General features: G+C 45.5%; 2 protein-coding genes across 2 annotated transcripts in view; one reads left to right on the top strand and one right to left on the bottom strand.

Moving 5' to 3' along the window:
* The window catches only part of CngA (Cyclic nucleotide-gated ion channel subunit A), a 276104-nt gene that overhangs the window by 149887 nt on the left and 101310 nt on the right, over positions 1–24907 (top strand). The gene's annotated exons all lie outside the window — the stretch shown is intronic.
* LOC142795001 (uncharacterized) lies at positions 13569–15065 on the bottom strand. The gene is made up of 3 exons (XM_075885969.1): positions 14936–15065; positions 14159–14530; positions 13569–13793 (listed from the first exon to the last, which is right to left on the bottom strand). Exons 1-3 carry the CDS (start codon positions 15063–15065, stop codon positions 13570–13572), a joined length of 726 nt encoding a protein of 241 aa, XP_075742084.1. The 3' UTR covers position 13569.

Raw genomic sequence — 24907 nt, 5'->3', positions numbered from 1 at the left:
CACGGGCCTACAACATTTCCGCCTCCATCGGATATGCAGCCGCCACAGCCGGGATTTGAACCCGCGACCTGCGGGTCAGCAGCCGAGTACCTTAGCCACTAGACCACCGTGGCGGGGCAACATGATTGAAAGTGAGGAATGCGAAGTTGTATTAAATCAAACTTTCCGACGGGCTCTAAATTTAAAGCAATCGCAGAAGTAAAATTCTGTGGTCCGCAGTCAGCATTCGAATTTCAATATCTGATGATGCAGATAAAATTTTTTTATCGCATTTGGCCAAAAAGTAAAGCAACATTGATGTTATTTGTGGTTCTATAGCGACCATCGCAGTTTACACGTGGCCATCAAAGTCTGCGCGACGTTGTTGCGGACATATTGGCTTCCCCGCGTATTTAACTGCGTGAAGGCTTATGCGTCAATTGTGGAAACTCCGATTGTTTGCATGCACGGACATAAATACGAAGCACCTCGTAACTGGTGCGAAAGCTTACCATTGCTGACGGCTACATCGGTCCCAGGCCTGATCTGCACGTCAGAACATCGAGGCTCTGAGAAGTAGAGTTGAGCGCCCAGCGTTTGCAAGTATTTCCTGAGGGTCATCTCTTCAAGCACTTTTTTTCCTTGTGGTGCTGATGTGTCGAACTCGCAAGGCGTTTCCACGTTCTGCTCTTTCGAAGTGTCCCTTTTATGAATGGACCATACGTTGAAGCACCGCCCAACGAAGAAAGGAGGTGTTCGTGGGAGGAGTGTATACGCACTGCGTCTATGGAGACGTCAGCACAAGCGCGTTGTATCAATCATTGGCAACTAAGGTGCGGCAGAAGCCAGATATTGCTGTTGAGTGATTCGGCAGCATGACTCTTGGGATATAGTGAGCTCCTCATATGTGAAGCACTTATTCGTTTACAGCAGAGCCACCTTCTGTGCCATGGTCAATATTCGAGTGAGGTCTACCACGGGCTTCCCAAGAACTTCAGCTCGCCTGTGCTTACAGCCAGAAGTTGGTACTTCTGGACATTCTTGTGACCGCCATGGTGCTTGATAACAAATGAAAGAAGGGCGCTCAGATTGTACCATGCATTTTCTGAATATTTTTTGCAACTGTTTTACTTTGGCAATGATTTTCCAGGCTTTATTTGGTGTCATCTTTCAACTTACCTCCACTTAGAGGGGGGGGGGGGGGTGACAACTCGTGAAGTGCCGTGCCTAGGCGCCTGTTTCACGAGTTTCAGTCACCTGAAACTACGAGTTTAATGCTTTCCTACTTACCAACCTCAACTTCACCATACACATAAGGCCTGTGTCACTGCTGCTGCTGAGGCCAGATTCTCCTCGCCCAAACGAAATCGTTATTTTGCCAAGTTCTAGTTGGAATGCAGCCCTGATATTTGGGAAATGAAAGTTTAACGAACTGGAATAATTTTGTATATAAAATGTTGGAAGTGACAATTTTCTGCCAAAATGTGAAGAGCTCGTCAACCAATCACAGCCACATGACAAGCGAATGCAGCTTTTGCCTGAGTCAGACATCACTGACAAGAATATACCTCTGTATACATTCCCACAAAACGTACCAGTGAACAGGGAACGGACAATGACAAATTTCAATGCACAAATCGTCGTGGCGGTTGATATTGGCCTATTGTAAGGACGTGTAACAGAGATGTGCTTGGTAGAGTTAGTAAGAAGAAAAACGAGAATGAAAACAGAACTCCGCTATCCTTGTTTTGTTTTATTGCTCGATTGCGCTATTCAAAGCATTTAGTCACAGATATGAGCCACAAAATATTAGTGACAAGATAACACCCCATCACAAGGACTAGCGTACTTAGTCATTCCTCATTGTCACGCAAACACACGCGCACACAAAAGTCATGCAAGGGCGTGAGAGATATGCAGACCGTGTTAAAATTGTTCGGAAAACTTCATTCAGTATAAGTACTGACACCAATTTCGGCTCACCTTGAATACCCTCCAATTTCTTCTGGTGAGAGATCAGTACCTACGCAGAAGACTGTTGGGCTATCCATATACACTAAAACGAGTAACGCTAAAACTGACGAGCACCAACGTAAGAACAGACACAAGACAAGCGCTACTAGGGAGCGTTTATTGTCGCGACACCCACCGAGTTTAAATAGATAAGATTACATAGAAAACAGAGCGGCAAGCAAACAAAGTACACAAAACGAATGTTCGATATCACCTGCAGAAAAATAGGGCAGGGCCTTCAACTGGCCTTGTCAATGATGTCCAGGAGAAATTCAAATTCAAAGCAGTACTTGGAGCCGGTGCTCAAAAGTCTATCGCGCTCCTCCCCCAGCCTCCCCGGTCCGTCCGGCAATCTCTGTGTTCTGTCCTCCTTCATTGTGTTTTGTAATGGCCTGTGCTTTCGTTGCTTCTCCCGGTGGTATCTTCTCGTGAATCATCGAGTTTTGGTTGAGCGTGGTGAATCATGTCCCGCACTACCATGTACAGCCTTTACGACCAAAACCTATTTTATCAGACAAGCTACGTCACTCCAGAGATCCATATCAAAGAAGGTTGTAGAGAGAGATATCGGCTCCAGCAAATCAGCTTTCGCTGGTTTGACTCCTCGATGACTGGGCGCTAAAGACTGCCATAATTCAAGGACAGAGAAATGACAAACCATTTTAAAACTAAACACACACACACACACGTGCACACACAAACCATGAGGCATACCACAGTTGGCAGCGACTCCACACTAAATCACTAAGCCTTTAAACCACCCGCGTTTCTTGATGTGCATCTGCGGACATCTGTTCTTGCATTTTGACTTTATGTAAATACTGCCGTTACCAGAATTCAAAGCCGCGCTCTCGAGATCATCAGCAGTGTACTAAGCTGCCATGGCTGTTCGCGATAAGCCTTAGAATAATGTTTATTAATCAGTAGTTTTCGAGCTTTTTAGGGATAGCTATTGCTTTACTTTATCGTTGCATATTTCTCAATGTTTTCGATTATAATAATCAAGGTGATAAATTGGACTCGTCACTGACTCATATCAAATATTAGAGTTCAAACATTTTGCTCGACAGACAACGAAGGCGACACATAGACAAGCGTTAGCCTCCAAATGATTCTGTTGTTATTGGAAGACGATAGTGTACGAACAAGCGCATACCCTTGGGCCTTTTCATTTATATCATAGCATAAAACACAAAAAAAGCTTATAGCCAGAGAGATAAAGATAACGTAATCATCTTCTGTCAGGCAGACATGTTCATATATTGTCTGTTGAGCTTTGTCATTACTACCACTTCTGTTATTTATTTGCGTTTTTTTCTTGGTCAGTGCATGGGCCCAGCATCGTAAAATTTTAGCAGGGTGAAAGCTACAATATCTACAGCTTTTCTCTTACAAAACCGCACATCTGTGGCCACGTGTCACACATAGCTTACAATACATCTTTTTTAACTTTGCCTTTCTTAAAGCTTATAGGTGGGAAAGATTCACTGTTTTCTTTATGACGTCCCTATCGCTTCGGCAACTTCTGTCTTCCCTCTATGATATCTAGCATTCGGACAGGCCGTCTTACAAAAGGCTCAGCATTTCTTGTGTGTCGATCATGACAGTTTAAACCTCGTTTAACAGTGAAAGCGCTTATGAGATCACAACTCGGGTCACGCGCAGTTGCATGTTGTCCGCCGGTGACCGTAACCAAATCGCGCAAAAAAAGAAAAACTTGCAGCGTTGACACGGTGGGGCTTGAACCCGGGTCCGCTGGGTGCCAGCTTAATATTCTACCACTGAGTACAACTTACAAGCCGCTGCTTGTAAGTTGTTGTCAAACTTGCCTTAGGCAAGCAAAACCTAGCGCCAATGGCACAGTAGGGCTCGAATCCGGGTCCACTGACTGCCAGCCCAGCATTCTGCCACAGAGCTACACCGGTACTTGATACTTGTTGTCAAACTTGCCTTAGGCAGGCTTGATGTTGAGAAAGCAATCACGTTAATACAACTTATAATTGCTTTACAACATCAAAAGAACAACCAGTCGTCGCACAATGCGATTAGCGTAACGAGTGGACCGTCCAATGCTCCAACCCATTACAAAAGCTTGTTTTTGTTTCCCTATTAACTGTGGCGCATACCCACTTCATTCATAATTCCTCATCGTCGTCAGCCACTGCATGGACAATTAATACAAAATGCCTAGCAAGTGTTTAGCGGATACTACGATTCTCAGAAGAATGACGAAAAAAATAGCATGGCGGATGCCGGCCTACTACCCAAAAGCTTATTATTAATGCCTTGGTGGGTACCAAACAAGTGTGCTTGCAGTGGTTCCCCAATGAGTGTTTTGAAAGCGCTCTGAAAGGCCACTCTTCTAGCTTTCGCTGTGACTGTGCTGCGCCTACCACGCAGCCCTGACGTTTTCTTTTTTTTCGTCCTGCTTTGTGTAGGTGTTCGTATAAATAATGGAATTCAACGGATAGCTGTAAGTCAGTTACGCTCGTTCGAGTGTCCTATTGGGTTCGTTGTACTGCATTGATCCAAAGCTGCTCGTACGTCTTTATTATGATTTCTTTCTATCTTACGGAGCGTACCTTCCGCCATCGTGCATGAAGTGTGTCTCATAATGGGAGTACTTCATGGGCGAGCAATGTAATCTAGCAATAATATTGCTGCGTTTTGTTTTGTCAAGTTTATTTTTGTTGCGCGTATTTTTTCCTGGCTGCTGACGCCAGAAATGTTTTAGGGGCGAAGTTTTTTAGGGCCAAGCCTCGTCGGTGTCCGCGTTCGTCACTCGAAGATTCATGGATGCGAGACATTAAAACATGTTAAACAATAGACGAACGTCAATTTTAACTGTGACAGAACTACATAAAACACTTAGAAGCTCATGCCCTTACTTATACCAGTCGGTGACTTCAACGCACACATTATGGTATGGACCTGTTCTTGACTTCGGTATGGTCACACGAAGAAGCTTCTTATATATACACTAGAGGGAGCTCTGGCGCTGGTGTCTGTGGGAGCTGCAATGCATGGAGCTTCAGCTAACATGAGAATGATCGATGCGTGGTACACAAATTTGGGTAATCTTCGTACTTTACGTCCCTTTTGGCTTCGCGCGGCTTGAAGCTGTTTTCTCACGGAACAACAATCGGTGAATAATTGGCTGCTGCGCTTCTCCACTTTATTCATTTAGGCTTACCATTTCAAATCGGGTCACTAAATTCAAAACTATTCGTTTTTTTCCTTCAAAACAAAACCAAAAAACAGCAATAAACGAGTGCGATTCGCCGCCCATAAGTACGATGACTAGGAAAATCCGTTTACTACCCATATTCCTATGGTTGCTGAATGATCGTAGCGCCAGAATCCCTTCTAGTTAATGTTATGAAACTCTACGCCTCAAACAAAATGAAAGAAGAAATAGGAGGCGATAAACCCAATGGCAGTACCAGTAATTTTATCTCTTGGCGGCACTTCATTTGGTTACTGCCCCAGAGATATATGCTCCACTGTGTTTGACTACATTAATGCAACTAATAAATTACCGTGCTAGTGAACCCTAACCTTTTCAGATATTTAGTTTATAATTCGTAGCTATGCCTGTCAGGAACAAGGGATAGTTTGACTGCTTCTTCAGCAACTATTTTTTTTATTGGCAGTTTTATCTCTAAATTATTTTATCAGATTGGCTTTAATTTTATTTTAGTTTCATTTAAGTATACTGCTACCTGGTTCATAGCCCGTCCCCCTCTGTGGGTGAGCGCCATACATCTGAGGTCATCAGCATCAGTAGAAGAGGCGTTGCTTGTAGTAATTGTGAAAGTGTGAAAAAACTAAAGCGGATGAAAAGACATCATGACACTTAGGTAAACTACCAAACGTGAAACCTCAGTTTCGGTAATAACTTCTTATGTGAACAGTGAAAAAAAAAAACTAAATGATATAGACGCAATACTGCACTGGTGTATGCAAGGTGCCTCAGTCGTCAGACATAATCTCGCCGAGCTTGGATACGTTTCTGTTAACAGGGCTTAAGTACGAAATTTAGCACTTTTTGAAGGCTATAAACCGATTCGTTTTGGTCTTGTAAAAGCTCATCATCTGTGGATAGGCCCTACATACGATCAGTGCCTTGGCATTGATTGTGTACTAGGCGGCTCAGCTTGCTCGTGGAGTGTTAGATTATGGCGAAGAAATGTTTATCAAGAGACAAAGCCATGAGAGTGAAGTGGTATGAGCAGGAATGAGCTAGAGTTTCTCTATAAGCTACCTGCTGGAGCCGTATACTTAAATGTTGTATGAGTGGTATGAGCATGTTTTTTTTTTGGGGGGGGGGGGGGTTAACACATGTTTGAGGATGACACAATATTCAAACCTTAGCCAACCGCACACCATTCAAGTCATTTCGATGTGCCTGTGAAGGAATTTTTTTTCGCACAGAGCGCGCTCTCCTTTAAAGGGGCCCTGAAACACTTTTTGAGCATGGTCATAAAACGCTGCAGATCGGCAGAAGAGGCTCCCAAGAACACGCGAACCAATTATGGCGCTGCACGCGGCCTGCAATTCACCATAAATTATCAAAGTCAGCTAATGCTTTCTCGCCTCTCGAGAAATGACGGAAGACGCTCAAAAATTGCGCGTAGAAGGCCATCTATCAGCCATTGGCGGGTTCGAACATGGCACGTTTGGTCGATACAGGGATTGCCGCGGGAGCCCGCCACTTGCCCTAGCGTGGGCGTGTGATCACACGAAAAAAGCCACGTAGTCGAAGAAAAAAAAAAAACGTGCCCAACGTTACGAGGCGCGCGCGACGTATTTTCTTTTCCCCTGCTATCCCTCCCTGCTTAGCCTCCAGCGCTTTCATCGGAACGAGAGAAGAGATAAGGCGATTGCAGCGTGCGATAATTGTTTGTAACTCCGCTCGTACTTTACGGATTCTTGAAACTTTTGCGGCGTTGAGTTCGCGAGGAAAAAAGCTCTTTCGGTGAATTCATTCCATCGTTATTTGAAAATGTGTTTTAGGGCCTCTTTAATGCTTCCTATTTCTGCAGTGTGCTTTTTTTTTGCCGCTGACATGCGTCGTTTTGTCTGACTTGCCGCATGCGCTTAGCGTTTCGCACACGATATGAATTGGTGTTGGTCGCCCATGTGTTCTCTTCACCGCATTTGGTGAAAAAGTGGTCCGAAGTGAGGTTTGCCCAATTTGTCTCACATATTGTTGACGTTTTCAACGCCCGTGTGTCAACTTTCTTTTTACTTGAGCAGTGCTGAGTAACAAAACTTGCGCAATTTTTGTGGAACGAAAGGACGAACGCACTTTTGTTATAAGTGAACGAAGAACAGGAAATTTCGTGGACTCGTTGTGTTTTATAGACACAACGTTAATGAGAACCTACGAAAAACTAAGTGTAGAGGACAATATCTTTAGTATTTGTTACGTCAATGAGAAGAAATTAATGTAAACCAGCAGACAACTTACCGCTCAAATCTGCAGGCTTCTAATAACGCGCCCGATTCTCAACCAATGGAATTGTGACGTAGGTCGTTGCCCCATCCACGTTATGTAGTATATCTGTGAATTTAAACCTAGGAGAGCTAGTGAGGGCCATTTATAGCCATGACGGCAAGTGTAAAAAAAAAGAAAAACTCTCTTTTGCTGCTCGCACTGCAGTAAATACGCATGCAGGTACTTACCGGTTCGCCGTAAAAAATAGATTGCCTCTGCGCTGATGGCCAAATGTGCTGTGCGAATAATTCACTGAGAATGGCTTACTAAGCACAAATAATGCATAGTTCACCGTATGAATTCTTTTGAATTGCCGAGAGCTGTGCGTCAATGTTAAGGCTTGGGATATTGGACATTCTGTATGACCAAACGGTCTCTGAATGCAGGAATCACGATGAATGCTATAGTTTGAGGCCTTCGTCCTCCTTTGGTGAAATTAGAAATACGCGCAATGCCATTCAATGTTCACAACGTCGCATACACCGAGTCTTCCATCTGTGTAGGTCACCATACAGCGTCCTGTTATGTGGAGTTGTTGGTAATGACGAGTTCTCAATTTTAGGCGACACTTGACGGCATGTAGTAATACGTACCATCATCTGGGATGACGCGAAATTTTCTAACACTCCGTGTCACCACGTGTGCCTAAGCTAACATATGAATCGGGCACGCAGGGATAAACCTTCGCCTCCCCTGAAAGCGAGCCCTAAGCACGCCTATGCTTCGCTGATCTCTTTCCGTTCCATGAGGCTTCTAAGGCTTGCATGTACCATGCAATACGCCGGACAGATAACCGGTAGATGATCCTTGTTGCATACTTTACTGGCGTGGGAAGTGTTAAAATATCTAGACACATACCGTAGAATTTTACTGAAGCTAGCAATGGAAGGCAAACGTGGACTCGGCATAGTGTTTTAAGCGACGGATGTGATACATGAGCAGCATAAAAGTGACCAAGTGGCATCGAAACGCTTATTTGCGTTGCCATGCATGTTTTAGGGGCGAAGCTCCTTAATGCGTGGGTCTGTTCATCCCTTGTTCGTATAATGCAGTACGTAGCCACTGGTTGCAAATACCTCCTCTGGAGTGGGTATGTGCCACAGGGGATGCCACATTGCGGTACTAGGTGTGTTCACTAGATGGATGCACGGACGGACAGACAGACTAGCAGACCGACGGATGCATAGACGCGCGTAAGTACGGATGGATGGACGCACGAACAGACAGACAGATGAATAGATGGACTCACGGATGGACGGAAGCATGGCGTGCTGACGGATCCTTCGCCCCAATCATAATCATTCACTTTGTGGATATGCAGTGATTTTTTTTTTTTTACTTCCGCTGTGCACTGTCTCTTATGTCTGACAGCATGGACAAACGTTTGCACCTTATATGTTTTGCGGCAATCCATACCTTTACGGAAGAAAGAAGATGGAAATCACGCAGAGCCAAGCAACTTTTTTGGTTGTCACGTCGTTTTTATTTCTGCAGAGGTCAACACTATGTGCATATGACAGCAGTTCTGTGGCCGTAAGCGTTCACACCGGTTTTATGAGGTTGCAAAAAAAAGTAAATACATTCTTCTCGAGGTGATGCATTCTTGCACAGCGCGTTAGGGGAAGTTCGGGAACTCGACGGTCTTCAGCAAGTCACTCAGCACAGGTAAGACGCGGTTCAACGTGGCGTTCTGCACACACACGTGCAAGGCTTTTCCAGTGGCTTGAATGATCTTCTCGTAGAGAACACCGACGTTGCTCTCCGACAGCCTTACGTGGGTGTACTTGGTCACCTTGAATGAGATGACCTCTGGAACCGCTCGTGGGCCCGCTGGATCTGTTGACAAAATCAAAAGAGAAAAAGTGTGGATGGACATTAGTCGCAATTCCCACTAAAATGATTTTTTCGAAGATTCATATCTAGCGACCAGTGGCGCAACCTATGTGAAACTGTGGCAAATATGGTGCAGTGAAATTTGCCGAGAAAGTTGAACAATTTTACATCATGAGCAGTATATTTAGGCTTGAAATAATATTACGCATAAACAGCGATTAGACCCAAGCATTATTTTAACCAGAGTACTCCTATGACCTGCACTTCAATTAATTTCCAGATTTTTTTTTCTTAAGTCTACTAATATGTATACTAAACTGAGCGTCAAACATGCAACTTAGTGGTGAAGAACCATACACAAAGTGTGGTGCATACTCACGGGAAATGACCACGTCGAGCGACACGGTGCCGATTCTCCCGGAAGTCTCTCCGGAGACCATCTGCGAGGTGGTCGTATATTCGTACGACGCCTCGAAGTAGACATCGTGCAGCAGCAGAGCGATGGTTATGCCGAGGTGCTCCGGGGACAGCTTGATTGCCGATGGCCAGCCGTCCAGACTGATCCTTTGAAGGCCCCTTATCGTGGCGCTGTGAAGCTCCAACGTGGAGAAGCCATCACCCAGGCATTGGAGGTCGTCCACCCAGATCCCTCGCATTTGCATTTCGCGACGAAGCTCCACCATGATGACGTCGACGTAGAAGTTGAGGACCACGTCGAAGTTACCTGCGCAAAGGCGACCGGTTGTAGCGCATGTATAGCTCTCACACACGTATTGCTTAATGTTCACGAAAGTCATCGCGAAAAATAAAAACACTGAAAATTTTGAAAGCGGATATTAGAAAGCGCTCTCAAATGGTGTCTAATATGGAAGCAATCGAGATAGGAAATTGTCAGGGGTGGCAGTCAGCGCTCTACCCTATGGAGACCAGGGGCCTTAAACACTTGCATCGCTTGTGATCACTTTTTACTGGCTCCTATATGAACGGGAAAGGGACAGCTTCGAAGAAAGCATACTCTGAGGCACACACACATACTTGTAGGTACGTGGATTTTAATGCAGTGAGGTGATGGCTGCACTTGAGACAAAAAAGCTAACTGTTAAAATGCAGTATTGGGCGCTTTTTTTTTTCGTCCCACAAAAGCTGTGTAAAAGAAACACACATCGTTCCGCAGAGCCCACGTAGACATAGTAGCCTCCTATTGCAATTTTATGCCTAAATGCTAATGCGTATGTTGCGGAGAACTAGGAATGTACGTTTGCGTCCACTATGGGATAAAAGGTCAAACCATTTTGATCCTAAATCATAACTCTATCAACCTACCTCTCTGAACAATGTCCATGTCCAACGAGGTACCTGTACCGCACTGTATGACTTGCACGTTGTTCCTAGCTCAAAGCAGTGCTCGAACAGACGTGCTTACACGTAGGCAGCGGGTCGTTGCTCTTATGGGGGACCCGCTGGTACAAGTACGGAATTTTTGAGAGGGAATAAACAAAGGTAGCCAGCGTGTTTTCCTATTGGACGGTACAGGTAGTGCGGCTTCTAGTGAGAGAAAATGTTGATGAGAGAGAGTTTACACCAGCATGGCCACGTGGCAGTGGTCATCGGGTGTTTTCAGCCCTTCCACTCAACCCCCCCCCCCCCCCTTCACCTCCCGCGGTCTCAATTACTTCCATTCGTGCTGGCAGCCAGAAGTTTTTTGAAGGGGGGGGGGGGTGCACCTGTTGAAGGTCTTGAAAACCCGCACTTTTGCTATTCATTCTCCGTAAACCACCCCGCTACATACGAATTCCAGGAGAACAGTGGCCAGAGCTCTTTGCCTACCGTGCCACCCTCTCGGCTATGGTCCTGTTTAATGGACAATGAATTTAAACGCCAGCGTACAGTCAGGTGTGGCATTCCTGGAGTGTGCTTTGAAAACCCTGAGGGTCGAAAACCGGTTATTCTGGAGGGGTTGACCTCTCTACCTTTCCTTCTCTACCATTTATTTTATTTTGGGAGTTCTTCCCCATCTTCGCGGGAATGTGGAGAGGTGATAGTTTGCGGAGATAGAAAAGTTGTATAGGAACGATGCTTCCCTTTTCATTATCTCATTATATTATGTTTCATTAATTCTTGTAGCTCAACATGCAAGAACAGCCGAAACCGCCACTTGTTGGAAGGGGATATCCCAGAATGTTAGCAACTCACTCTAGTGATGTCATAAGTTTCACAAGAAAGAGTAGCAACCTCTACCAATTTTGCAATTGTGGAAAAAAGCTATACCGTGCCAAAAGGAACGCGCCAAATGACATTATAATGAGGATATTCGGTATCCTAATACGTTCGTTTTCGTATACATAGTGTGCCCTGACGTCACCGTGGCCGCCATGTCTGGGTACCAGCCGGATGAGACGCCACGTGCACACTTACACGAACGCGGCAAGACGAATCGGATTAGTGCCAGCGCCCCTGGCGTTCCTCTTAGTTCGCCCTTGGGGCAGCTGGCGAACAGAAGAAAGCGAGGGGAACACAAAAGAACACGGCGACCGAACGACGGCGTGTACTGCCCTGCACTGACCGTCTCTAAGGGGATAAGAGGTCACGGGGACCGCCATGACGGGTACCCAGCGCCGAGAACCCGTTTGCGGCGGCACGTGAACTAGTGTAGAGGTTTCGCAGGCTGGTGCTACAAAAAAAAAAAAGGAAAACAACGCCGCATGATTCCCACACCAAACAGTTGCAGATTCTACTGAACTAATGAGCCAGCCTGTTCGGCATACTGGCGTCACCCCCCCCCCCCCCCCCCCAAAAAAAAAAAAAAACGGTAGGCAAGGGAAGATAGAAGCGTGCTTCAGATGAAAAAGTCGTGAACAGTGTTTGTTTGGAGCCTACGTATCGACAAGCGAACTTTTCTTGCTCAAGGCTGGAACAGAATCGATTTCTTTAGCGCTAGCGTGTCTATACGCTTAGTACACGCTCCTCCATCGTAACAAAGGAGGGGAAGGCACAACATGGAATCGCAGGTGTGAGAGAGCATGGGAAGCGGGAGGGATGTGACGAATTTACCTGCACTAGAGCAAATGTTATCTACATCAGGAATTGTTTTTATTGTCATAAACAGTAAATTAGGAAAACAGGACAGCCTGTTAATGTGGTATAAAATGGTCATTGCGCAGATTCAACAAGGAAATTACTGGAAGTAGTGGAGTAACATTTTATTAATGAGGCTGGACGCGACTTCGAAGGTCTCAAACTCTACATTGTTCAGTCAAACTTTTGGTTAGACTGAAAATATATAGTCGTACCTAATGCACAAGTTCAATACGCTCCCGCCAGTTAATATAAACGTTTCTCTATAGGAACTATTCAATCTATTCGGTATAGTATACACACACACAATAAAGAACTGTGAGTTAAGCCCTCCGTCTAAGAATTTTAAACCCGCCAATGTTAACTACTGGCAACAAATCCGACAGCCCAGACTCGACTAAACGTGTACATTCTCAACTACCCACCACTTCCTTGTTCCTTGATTATTCCCGGAAACCTATTCCCCCTTCACTCGTACAATTCGTCACAGCCCCCCTCCACCACTTTCTCACTCTCGCGTTTAAGCAGGAAGGTGTAGAAAACTCGAGTACCCGACCTTTCTGCTTTTTTTTCTCTGATCTGTGTTTTTTTTTAATTTGCACTATTTTGTATCACACTGATGTTAAACAAATCGCCCAACAAGCCTTACACCTCTTGTTAAACCAGTTTACTGCAGCGGTGAGTTCAACTTCTCTGCAGTGCGTGATTGCTCGTGGCATTTGGAAAACAGGAGCGCAACTCTGCAACCTAAAGGTAGAATATACCGTAACTCTATCTGTTTGAACATCCCCATAATATAGTACAGTCAACTTCTCCTTACAGATTCAACTGCTCCGTCAAACGTATTTTACGGTGACATACTGAAAAAATTCGCCTAAAGTGTGCCAGAATCTCCGGTAAAGAATGTATTTAACCGGCAATCGCAGTGCCAGCGCGTCAAAACATTCTAGGCTTGATCTTGAGGCCGCCAAAATGGCAATCATGGGCCACTAATTGTTTCGCTAAATAAACAGCGCTCGCGCGTTCGTTCCGATCCATGACGTCATGATCGGTATCGACGCAGCTTGCGTTGGTGCAAGTCTACTGCATTCTCTGCAGGGACTCGTGGCTTGAGTAAAGATATAAAATGCACTCTTGCAGAAATCATACATTTATTCCAGTTCAGCACATCAAATGAAGTTTGGATACGGGACGTGTTTCAGTACGTCGCTCAGGACAGGCACGATGAGGCAGGACATGGCGTCTCCGATGCAGCCGTGCAGCACCTTTTCTATGGCTTCTTTGAATATCGTTTCGTTGAGAACACCGAGGCTGTTCTTGGGAACTATGACGCGGGTGTACTCCGTCACCTCAAACAGGCTGACCTCTGGAAAGCCATCAGATCTTTCGGGGCCTGTTGACAAAATCGACAAAAAACAGTGTGAGCAGAAATCGGTTGTAATATGCCTGGTAGTTTGTATCATACGTTTTTGCCTGTTTGTCAATAAATAACATCGTTGTAGCGTATGTGAACGTAAGAGAAGAAACAATGCGCTACTAATAATTGCAGACAAAGAGAAGAGTGCACTTACTTTATTTGCTGTAAGTATATGCTTAACTTTATGAAATAGAAAAACAAACACTAGACTTGATTAAAAGATTTATTTATATATAGCAGGTGTAAGTGCACGCAATCTATTTTATAGGTTATTGAAACGTCCGTATGTCCACATGCGCGTCAAAAAAGCATTGAGCGTAACACACTAGACGCATACTCACGGCCAATGATCAAGTCGAGCCGCACGATGGCAATCTTCCCGGTCACCTGGCCAGAAACAGTCTGCGTGTTGCTGGTGTAACTGTAAGTCGCCTCGAAGCAGACGTCGGGCAGCAGCACGACGGCAGCCACGTCGTAGCGCTGTGGGGCGTCGTCGTCGACAACGCTGTCGTCCGAGGGCGCTTTCAGCGGCCAGGGTCTGCCGTCGTGGGTGATCTGTCCTAGCCCACGGATCCTGCCGCTGTGCAGCTCCCATTCCGTGTGGTCGTCCTCCTGGCTTTGTAGAATGGCAGTGTCGACGCCCCGCGTGACGATTTCGCGGCGAAGGCGATGCATGACGGCGTCCACGTACTTGCGCGCCGTGTCCAGGTTCTCTGCACGTAGACGTCAGGTTGTAGTCAGGTCATATTGCATGCATTCCATTTAATACGTTTAAAAGCAAATACTGAGAAGTCCAGGTCTAAATCTACAGCTGTATAAAAAGTAAAACTCGTCGGGTTCCAGTCAGGAATAAAATTTCAATGTTTCAGGATGCGGTTAAACTCCTGTATCACTCTTGTCGCCGAAGTGAGCCAATAGCAATATCAATAGTGGCTGTAGCAACCATCGCTGTTTACACACCGTAATGAAAGCCAGTGCGACGTAGTATTTACGGACATATTAGCTTTCCCGTGCATTGCACAGCTTAAAGGCTAATGCGTGAATTGTGGGAACTTGGACCGTTTGCACGCAAAAAAACAAAATATATGAAGCAACTCATAATTGGCACGAAAGCTTACCGTTGCTGACGGCTACGTCCTTTCCGGGCTTAATTTCTACACTACTGGATCCAGGCTCAAAGCCGTAAAGGATGCCCAGCTTCTGCAAGTATTTCCTGAGGGTCATCCTTTCTTCAAAGACTTCGGCCATGTCGTGCGGATGGAGTCAAACTCGCAAGGTGTCTGCTCGTTCTGCCGCTCCGAAGGGTCCGTTTTATGCAGAGACCGTGCGTAAAGGGGCCGCCCTTTGGAGAGGGAAGGTGTTAGGGGGCGGGGCCTACACCATGCACCTATGATGACGTAGACAAACTGCAGGTGCATTGCATTACTCATCGGCGGTTACTCAGCGTGGAAGACGTTCCGAGAGAAAAGAAGACTTTTTGGAACACTTGGCGTGGAACGTTGGAATTTTGATAAAAAAAGTGTTTGTGATCCCTCCATCAAAACTGCAGTTAGTTTTGTTTTAGCTGTAGTAGTGGCAGTTCTTCAAGAACATTATTATTAATTTGTTGTTGTTTTTTTTTGGACACCTTCTAGCTGCTTGAACATTTTAACAGGGCATCCTCATAAGACTCATCCTGCCGCAAAAAAAAAAAAATAGAGAGGGCTGAAAACTACCGAAAATGCGGGTGTAAAGGCGCTAGCTTTGGGGAAATGGGGAGTCGCTTGAGTTTTCTTTTCCAAATCTGTAGTGGCCTCACCTCGGTTCTGAGTGGACGCCTAATCCACGCCACAAGCAAATGAACGTTTCTGCGCCTGTAAACGAGCCCTTTCAAGCTCTTGTGGGCATACCATACAGTTACGTGAATTTACGCTTGTGAAATACCCGTTACAACATTACTCTTCTTCCTATGAATTGATGTGGTATCCACTATGGGTCGATAAGACCCATAGCCAGCAAGTCGTAGTCTCGTTCTGACGCCTGCTGCGATTCTAAGTTTCCTGATAGATAGATAGATAGATAGATAGATAGATAGATAGATAGATAGATAGATAGATAGATAGATAGATATGTGGGGGTAACGTCCCAAAACCACCATATGATTATGAGAGACGGTGTAATGGAGGGCTCCGCAGATTTTGACTACCTGGGGTTCTTCAACGTGCACCCAAATCTGAGCGCATGGGCGTACAACATTTTCGCCTCCATCGGAAATGCAGCCGCCGCAGCTGGGATTTGATCCTGCGAACTGCGGGTCAGCAGCCAAGTACCTTAGCCACTAGACCACCGCGGCGGGGCGGATTCTAAGTTCCTGCCACGCACTGTACAGGCATTACACTCCTCGTACTAGATAAAATTTATAGTGTGCTCTCTCAATTTTTTTCTTTTTGTAAATGTAATTTCTAGCGCGGGCGTGGCTCTGTAATACCTGTTTACCGTGTGGTATAGTGCGTGTGAATTCTCACTTGAAACGAAAACTTTTTTATGAGAGATTTGTTTGCATTCGTCCTAAACTTTCTCTCGCGGATAACGCTTAATTTTCGCTCATAACCGCTGACTCTAGAATTTTTTTTAGAAACGAGCTCTTTGCTGCTATTGCGTCGAAAAATACTTTGCGTTTTATATTTTCACAATTCGTATCTTGATTACTCAAGCAATAAATATGTATTAATCTTAATATTTCATACAGATATTGGCACTTTAGCTTCTCTGAAGATACTCGGTACAAAATTTCGTTAAAATGGCCAGTTAAAACGCATGTGAGGTTGTACACAAGTTGCAGAAATTCCCTAAAGGCGCACTTAAAAAAAAGTGCTCTGTGAAGTTTTAGATGAGTGTAATTTTCCCAAATAGAACAGATATGCAACAAACGTTTTGTAAGAATGCAATGCATGCTTCACCCAGCCAGTGTATAATGTTACCACATATGTAATTTAGGTATGTGCACCTGTGTAGCGGGGAACAGGGGGGTGGCAGGAGAAGAGGACGTTCGGTTGGTGGCAAGAGCTCGCTGGTGCGCGATCACTGCGGTATACCTTCCAGTCGACCGTTACGTCGGCTCTGAATAAACCCCTCTCGTAGACGTAACAATATATTTAGAAATGTCTAGCTCCATATGTTAGCTCTTCCAAGCCCCTGAAGATAGAGCCTTGGTGTACTCTTCACCACATGTGGAAAATGGGCCGGGGCCTCAGCTGCGAAGCTCCGTGCTTAGATGTTTCACCGTGTGGTTCTTAATTTCCTCTTGATCCGCATTAACTTCACCATACGTATGTCACCTCTATGAAAGTCCTATTTTGTACCCAGTTATAGCGGAAATACATCCTTGGTGTTGGGAAAATATATATTGAACAACTGAAAATAACTTTACAACAAAAACGCAACAGTAACAGTGATAATTTTAGCAAGCTAACAAATTATTTGAGGAGAGTGCCACCTTGATCGCGGCACCGAACTGCAACCACAGGCTGCACGTATGACTTTTGGCTGAGTCACACGTCATCGTAGATGGGATTCCTGTGCAGCCATGCTCAAGGAAAGAAATAAAAGGTGTGCGTGCAGAAAAAAGTGAACGATGGCAGACTTCCAAGCACTAACCACTCTGGTAGCCTTTGTTTCCTTACTCTGTTGTATTGCTAGTGAGTATTGTTGAGTAGCGCGAGTAAGAAGGATAGCGAGAAAAAAGACAGACCTGTTTTCTTTTTCTTTTTTTTTTTCTGAGCCACGCTATTCATAGCAGTTAGTCACAGAGGTAAGCCGGAAGATACTAGTGAAAATGTAGCATGCCATGGTGACAAATATGCGCGTGCTTAGTCATTGCTTATTGTTACAAAAAAAAGTTGTAGGCAGGCGAGTGCTAGAGTCAGGCGAGTGAGAGAGGTAAAGCCACGTGATAGTTTTCAAGAAAACGTCTTCTTGACTTAATAAGGAGGGCGATGCAAAGTCAGCCCCATACCTAATAGGGAGGGGGTGCTGCAAAGAAAAGCACTTCGCCCCCAACCCTCACCCTCGCCGAACAGAACCCTGCGGACGCCTATGCGCTCAGAGATGTTGGTCTGTAACGCACCTGCCTGCCTCCTGTCTGTCTAGCATCCTTTTTTTTCGACGTCGTGTGGGATGTCCCATGTTTTCGCCTTTGTTAGTCTTCACGAATGTACGTTCTCGGGAATAATCGAACTATGTACCAGTGTTGTCAGTCATGTCCTTGACTTTATGAAAGGTGCCCTACGCTCAAAGTTTCTACTCTCAGACAAGCTACGTGACTCAGACAATTTAACAAAGAAGGAAGACGAGAGATATGAGGCCCGTTTACATTGACCCGACGAGGGCGCGTTGAGTCGAAATAAACAGGTTTTCTGGACTCGCCCTCCCCATGTATAAGCGGACGCGTCGGGGCGGAGAGTCGTCGCAGCGAGTCCCGTCGACCCGGAGACAGGGGGTAGGTTCGCCAAACTCGCCGCGCTCAGAAAGGGCATGTGTAACCGGTCGCGCTGAGTTGACGGCTCGTGACCTCTCCCGCCCGTCGCGGTCTCTGCTTCCCCTATCCCCATCACTCCGACGTTGCTCTTTCTCTGTCGGCCGGTACGCGCGCGCTAGGCACGATGACATCCTCGCGGGCTCCACGCACCATGTGGACAGATGATGAAATAACGACGTTGCTAGCTTTAGTCAACGAGAAAAAACTGAGTGATTTGCTCGATAGCAAGCGGCAAAAAAAAAAGGACACATTCATGGACCTGGAAAGATGTTTGAAGGAACAGGGCCTGACGTGGACGTGGGAGCAAATAAAAACCTCTGGGAAGAATTTGTAGAAAAGCTTACGTAAGCTGATAGAAATTTTACTCAAATTGTATATTGCATTCCCATTGAAATTACAAGCCCTCAGATTAAAAATTCATCGTGTAAGGATCTCACTGTCCAGTCCAAAAGCCACAGAAATCAGATTAGCCAAACAGGGTGAGCGTATGAGACAAGAGGAACACGGTGCACTTAATTGTGGTGGAACTGTACACTTTGTTCCAACAATTGATGAAGGTCTTTAGTCATTTTCATTTAAAAACTGCTTATTGTTTTCAATTTAAAACATTCAACGAGGTTTAGGGCACCGCTTAATTCGTATTAGCGATAAGCCACAACTATTGCAAAAAATGACTCGCGTGTAGGGCTTCAAAGGATTTTCCACAGCATCAGGTACACAAATGAAAGGTGTTACAAGTCATGAATCACGGCGAATTCCTAGAGAGACCAGCTAGGGGTGAACAGGGGACGGTGCGTCAGGCTGCGGATACGCCTGCGGCGAGCGCTGTGCCGCAACAGAACCACTGCTGCCATCGCGTTGTGCTTTGTTAGCCAAGACACCAACACAACCATAAAGTACAGCTGGTGCAAACCGAGAAAAAATACCAAGACAGCCATCGCGGTGGCGAAGCGACAACTGCGTAAACAACCGCAGCCCACAGTGGCGAGAGGCGAGAGCGCAGGCTCGGAGGAGCGGAAACCGGTACCGGAAGACGGGCCTTCGGCTCGCCTCGACGCAAAGCGTCGTTGCGATAACCACTCACCTCAACTCGTCCGTGCGAGTTCATATAAACTCGGGCGCGTCGAGGTAAGCTGAACCCGCCATTCAACTCAGCCCGCCCCCGTCGCGTCCATGTACATGAGCCTATGGACTCAACCAAAACCACCATCGCCGAAGTTTGATACCTCGATGTCTCAACGATAAAAGCGGGAATACTGTGAAATAAAAACAATGAAAACGGTGTTTGGAAAAGGAAGCACGCGCCACAGACAGAAATGTAGTTTTTTTTTCCTGCACAGATTTTTATAACGAAGATATGCCTGGCAGGCCTCTGTGGTCTTCAGCAATGCACTATTATCCTAGGCGAAAAAAACTTTACCGTGCGTAAAGTTAGAATAAAATGAGCAAATAAAAAACTACAGTAATTGCAATTATTTATTAACTTGATGAAAGTAGTTCTTTTATAAATCAGTTGGAAGGCATAGCAATTTATGTCACGCGCTTTAAAAAATCACAAAAAATTCACGTAGTTTGAGATCATACACATCAATGTTCAAGGACCCGATCGAGGTGATATGCGAAACCTCAGAGCACCGGCTTCTCAGGGTATCCGTAAGCCATGTTACGTCAGACCGAAAGTCCACGTGAAGACATTTTATAAAATGGTACCTCTTGTATAATATAGCTTGGAACATCGGCAAGTCATCCCAATTACCCCGGTGAACCAGTTTTTTTTTTTTGCGTTTGGTGTGTTGTGCTTATTCGTCCCTTCTAGAAAAGTCAAATCACGGGCCCGCGCGACTTTCCGCCTAAAATGAACGTTAAGGTATTCACAAAAGCACTGACGAATATTATACGCACGTATAACAAGGTGAGTTTAACTGCGAAAGTGAGACGGTAACCGTTAACTAACCAACGTGGCTACAGAAAATATCGCGAAGTTGACATGTGTACCCTGCAGCTTATAGTCGAAAGCGCGAGTTGCCACTCACCTTCACTAAGACTTCCCATGTAGCAAGAACGAATCGGATTTATTGTGTCACGGACGGTATGGTTTATTCACTGATGAATGAAACATGCCAGGTGGTTAACTTTTGTTTCTTGCACACGTGTTAGCCCTGAGGCTAGCACCGCCGAACAAGGCAACATTGGGAGCGTCTGTCTACTAACCATCCTCGAGAGGACGCTCCTGAATTCCGCGTGGTGGCGTGACAGTTCATGGGCATTATGCATACATAGTACAGTATTTTTTTGTGGTTTCCTTAATTTCTTCATGTGGTATGTTTAATGAACCAATTTTTTAAGAAACGAAGCGGGCCCGGAAATCTTTACAAAGCTTCTGATTGGACAGATTATATTGTGTTTTATCTGCTAAGAATCAGTGCTTTTTTTTCTGCCTGTTATGCATAGGCCAGCTATCTACCACATGCTATCTACCGCATGACATGCATACCCACTTTCCCGGCGTAATTGGAGGGCCCCCCACAGAGTTAATATAACAGGTTACTAACCCCAGTATTCTCAAAGAAGCCTCGACTCGAATTTTGTCCTTTGCTTGTTTAAGTTGAGAACAGCAGCGCTGCCCGACTGAAAATGACGCTGCGCTTCTCAGGAGTTGCTGCAGATTATTGAAGTTACGCAGTGACTGCTTCTGCCTAGAGACGGCGCTCCTACCTGTTAGTTAAGGTAGAGTGCTGAGTGAAAGGCCGTTCTAGACCGCGGGGGTTCCTAACTGACCATGACCTTCAAACGGCTGTGCTGCCTCGGCAGGATAGCGAGGATGAGGGTGCTGCGATGACGGACGTTTAGTTAACGGCGGCACTAGCGATAACCCTTGCGTCTGCTTATCGCTTTCGTGGACATCCGTGACGGATGATATCATTTGAACGGAGAACACTCAGCACCACTTCAACTGCGTTGCTCAAGCGGGCAAGGCATGGGATGTTTTTCGTTGTTTCTCACGCACGTGTATCGATCAAAAAATAAAAGCAATATTCCTTTATAAAACGTTAGAAACTGCTGAATCGGATGTTTTGCAAACTGATCCGGATCTTTAACATCGGAATTTTTTTTACTAAGCTTTGTTTGCTCCAAAAGTTAGGCAACCAATGTGCCTATAAGTTGGCACTCAAGCAACACTTCCGATCTTTGCATGCCGCGAAGCTCATGAGATAGTTCGTAGAACAATAATGTTTTTTTGTAACGCCCTCGTTGTTCTAGCTATTTATTTCTTTGTCCTGCGTTTTCTTGTGCATTTTCGTATGACGTTAAAAAATTTGAAAATTTAATGAGTGGCAGCGTGTAAACGCAAACCCTTGCCGTTCACCCATTTCACTTAAGTTATAGCATAAGCTATGCGTGTAAGACATAACGCAATTAGGTTGTTTTGGTTATAGAGGCTTGCATGCTTTTCACGTTGTGCTGTTTGGTTCTAGTACTGATCGCGCCATCTTGTTTTTTTTTGTCCTTACTGTAGGGGGTGATTAACTTCTGCTACCGTGAAGAGACTCCAACAACTGGCGTATTTCAAAAGGAAGCAAGGCATTATGCAATAATCTTCATGGCGTGGGGTCTATTATCCACTCTCGCTGCTTGGATTGAGTTTTCGAATTATTCGCATGAATAAATAATTGGGTATTTTTTAAAACTGGTGCTCCAGTGCACGTTATTGCATCGCTGTTGCTCTTCTGTGAATTGTTCGTGAAGGCCAGAACCTTGGATGCTTTATCAAACGCGACCGTCAACCTTGAGCATCAACATGTCCGACGCAAAACACCATCATCGCGCGAAGACGTCACGTCACATGATGAGGTCGTTCGGATCGAGGTGTGCTGATCTCGGAAGAAGGACACTACTAAGGGATATGCACAAAGCTCTCGTGCACAGTTAGGGGGAGGATCATTACATCAACCGATGAAAAAATAAGCTGCCCATCACCATCGAGTCGTTTTAGGGGAGTGCTTAAGAATCCTGTGCATGTGCATATTTTTTCTCCCCTGTGTCACACATCAGCGTCGATGTTTTCGTGAAGTAAAGGTTATAGACGACCTACAGGTTGACAAGAAACAATGTTTGAAGCACACAGAAGCAATCACTGCACGAGCCTATTTACAGACTCAGTTGTTTCATTTTTTATTCCTTCAGACAGGAAAATGTGCACGTGAAAAGAGTATCGCAACCGGAATCTTTCCCGCTTTGTCGCTTAAAAACAGGCTCGTTTTCTCGTTAATCTAGTGACTTCTCTCGATGCGAGACGGATGTTAAGGGCACTCTCGCGGGGTTCATGTATTCCTTCGGTCGGCACATATTAGTGAAGTCTAGATGGGTAACAAATGCTACTTAGCACGTTGTCAAGCGCCGGAGCCACGCTTGAAGACATTGCTTCGTCAGTGTACCTACGTAGAGCTTGTCCAGTTGATTTTTCTAATTTTTTTTTTACGTGAACGTTGTTGATATTAGGCTTCGGGAGGCTTTTATGAGTCGTCTAGATGAATTTCAGGCGATGCATGCCATTCTGTTCCTTGGAGTATGTTCACCGTAAAAAGAAAAAGAAAGAAAGAAAGAACGGCAGTTGGGAAAAGAAATTAGTCTTGCACCGCCCGTCTTTTATTCGCAGATTTTATTTTGCGTACCTAAATATCACCTGTGATGCCTCACCAATTGCAGAGTGAGAAAACGAAGCCGTGGAAACGAATTCACCAAGAGACGAGCACGTTGGGTGCACCAAAATTACGCTTACCCTCGTGAAGTCGAATGAGATGTGTTCAGCTTATTCAACCGAAATGCGGGTCAATGTTTACAAAATTGAAAAAAAAAGTGTTACATTACTCCACATATGGGTTACGAACAGTGCGGTATCACTGCGTATGCCACCTTGTATCAATTAATTGCCAAGCGATAATCTGCAAAGTGTTGCGTTTGTTATCAAATGGTACACCAACATAAAAGAAACTGAAGGCTATCGAGGAGGCGTGTGACGTATTGCCGACATAATCACTCGATCTACTAAGCATGCGCGTGCAACCGATGATTTCCAGTGCTGCATGAAGGATGGAAGGAAGGAAAATATAGGGAAAAGAAAGGCAAGGAGGTTAACCAGCCTATAGGCAGCCGGTTTGCTATCCTGCGCATGGGAGAGGGATGAGGGAGATGAAAGAGAATTGATTGATTGATATGTTGGTTTAACGTCCCAAAACTACCATATGATTATGAGAGACACCATAGTGGAGGGCTCGGAAATTTCGACCACCTGGGGTTATTTAACGTGCACTCAGATCTGAGCACACGGGCCTACAACATTTCCGCCTCCATCGGAAATGCAGCCGCCGCACTCGGGATACGATCCCGCGACCTGCGGGTCAGTAGCCGAGTACCTTAGCCACTAGACCATCGCGGTGGGGCGTGCTGCAGGAGAGTCAACCTTCAGTGTGCTAAAAGTTCATAAGGGAGCATTTTGAACGCTTGCAGACATATCTGAGATATAAGGAGCCCGAATGAACAAGAATACCTTGGTTTGATACACTGGAGTTGGAAGTGTTCGAGACGAAAATAAAACGTGGTAGCTGAGCGAGAAACATGTACAGCGTCCGAGTTTTAAAAATGCAGAATTTTCTACTGAGCCAATGCACGCAATGGAAAGCAATTAAATAGTGTTGGAATTAGGAGACAGAGAGTGAGAAAGGAAAGGCCGGGAGGTTAACCAGATATTGGCATCTGGTTTGCTACCCAGCGCGGGGGGCGGGGAAGTAGGGGCAAGAAAGAGGGGGTAGATAGAGAAAAAAAAAACGCACGCGCACTCATAAGAAAACGAAAACACACAAATGAAGAACGTCCTAGCTACAACCGTTCAGTAAGGCCGGTCGATCGCAAAAAGTGTAGTAGCGCTTTCAGGGCCCTCTTCTGTGAAGTCGCATCCTGTCGATACTGCAGAATTCCCTGCTCCGACAGAGGTTGATCATCTAATTTGTTGAGTTCCTTGCGAAGGCATAGTCGTTGTTTACTATACGCTAGGCAGTCACAAAGAATATGTTGGATTGTTTCCTCTTTGCCACAGTGGCCACAGGCTGCGGTGTCAGTTATTCCAATCAGGAAAGCGTAGGCGTTGGTAAACGCAACGCCCAACCACAGCCTACATAACATGGTCTGGTCTGCTCGGCAAAGCCTCGACGGGACTTGAAGACTTAGCGTAGGGTCAAGCGAGTACAGTCGGGCGTGCTTGAAGTGCGGCTGATTCCATTGCGATGTGGTTTGCCGGCGAGCAAGTCTGCGGAGCTCTCGTGCAGCATCCGTCCTAGAAAGTGGTAGCCGCAGTTTATGATTTTCTGTGTGGGCTGAGCGGGCAGCTTGATCGGCCCCTTCATCGCCGATGATTCCGCAGTGACTGGGCAACCACTGAAATGTAATTTGGTGCCCTTTCTCAGTCAGGTGGTGTATAACCTCTGCTATCTCTAGTACCAGCTGCTCGTGTGGTTCACGGCGTAAGGCTGATAGTAGAGACTGCAGTGCCGCTTTCGAGTCGCAGAAAATAGTCCAC

This window comes from Rhipicephalus microplus, chromosome 2, assembly GCF_043290135.1.
Source record: "Rhipicephalus microplus isolate Deutch F79 chromosome 2, USDA_Rmic, whole genome shotgun sequence".
Classification (NCBI taxonomy): domain Eukaryota; kingdom Metazoa; phylum Arthropoda; class Arachnida; order Ixodida; family Ixodidae; genus Rhipicephalus; species Rhipicephalus microplus.
The sequence above is the reverse complement of the archived record's forward strand: the minus strand, read 5'-3'. Positions and strand labels throughout refer to the sequence as shown.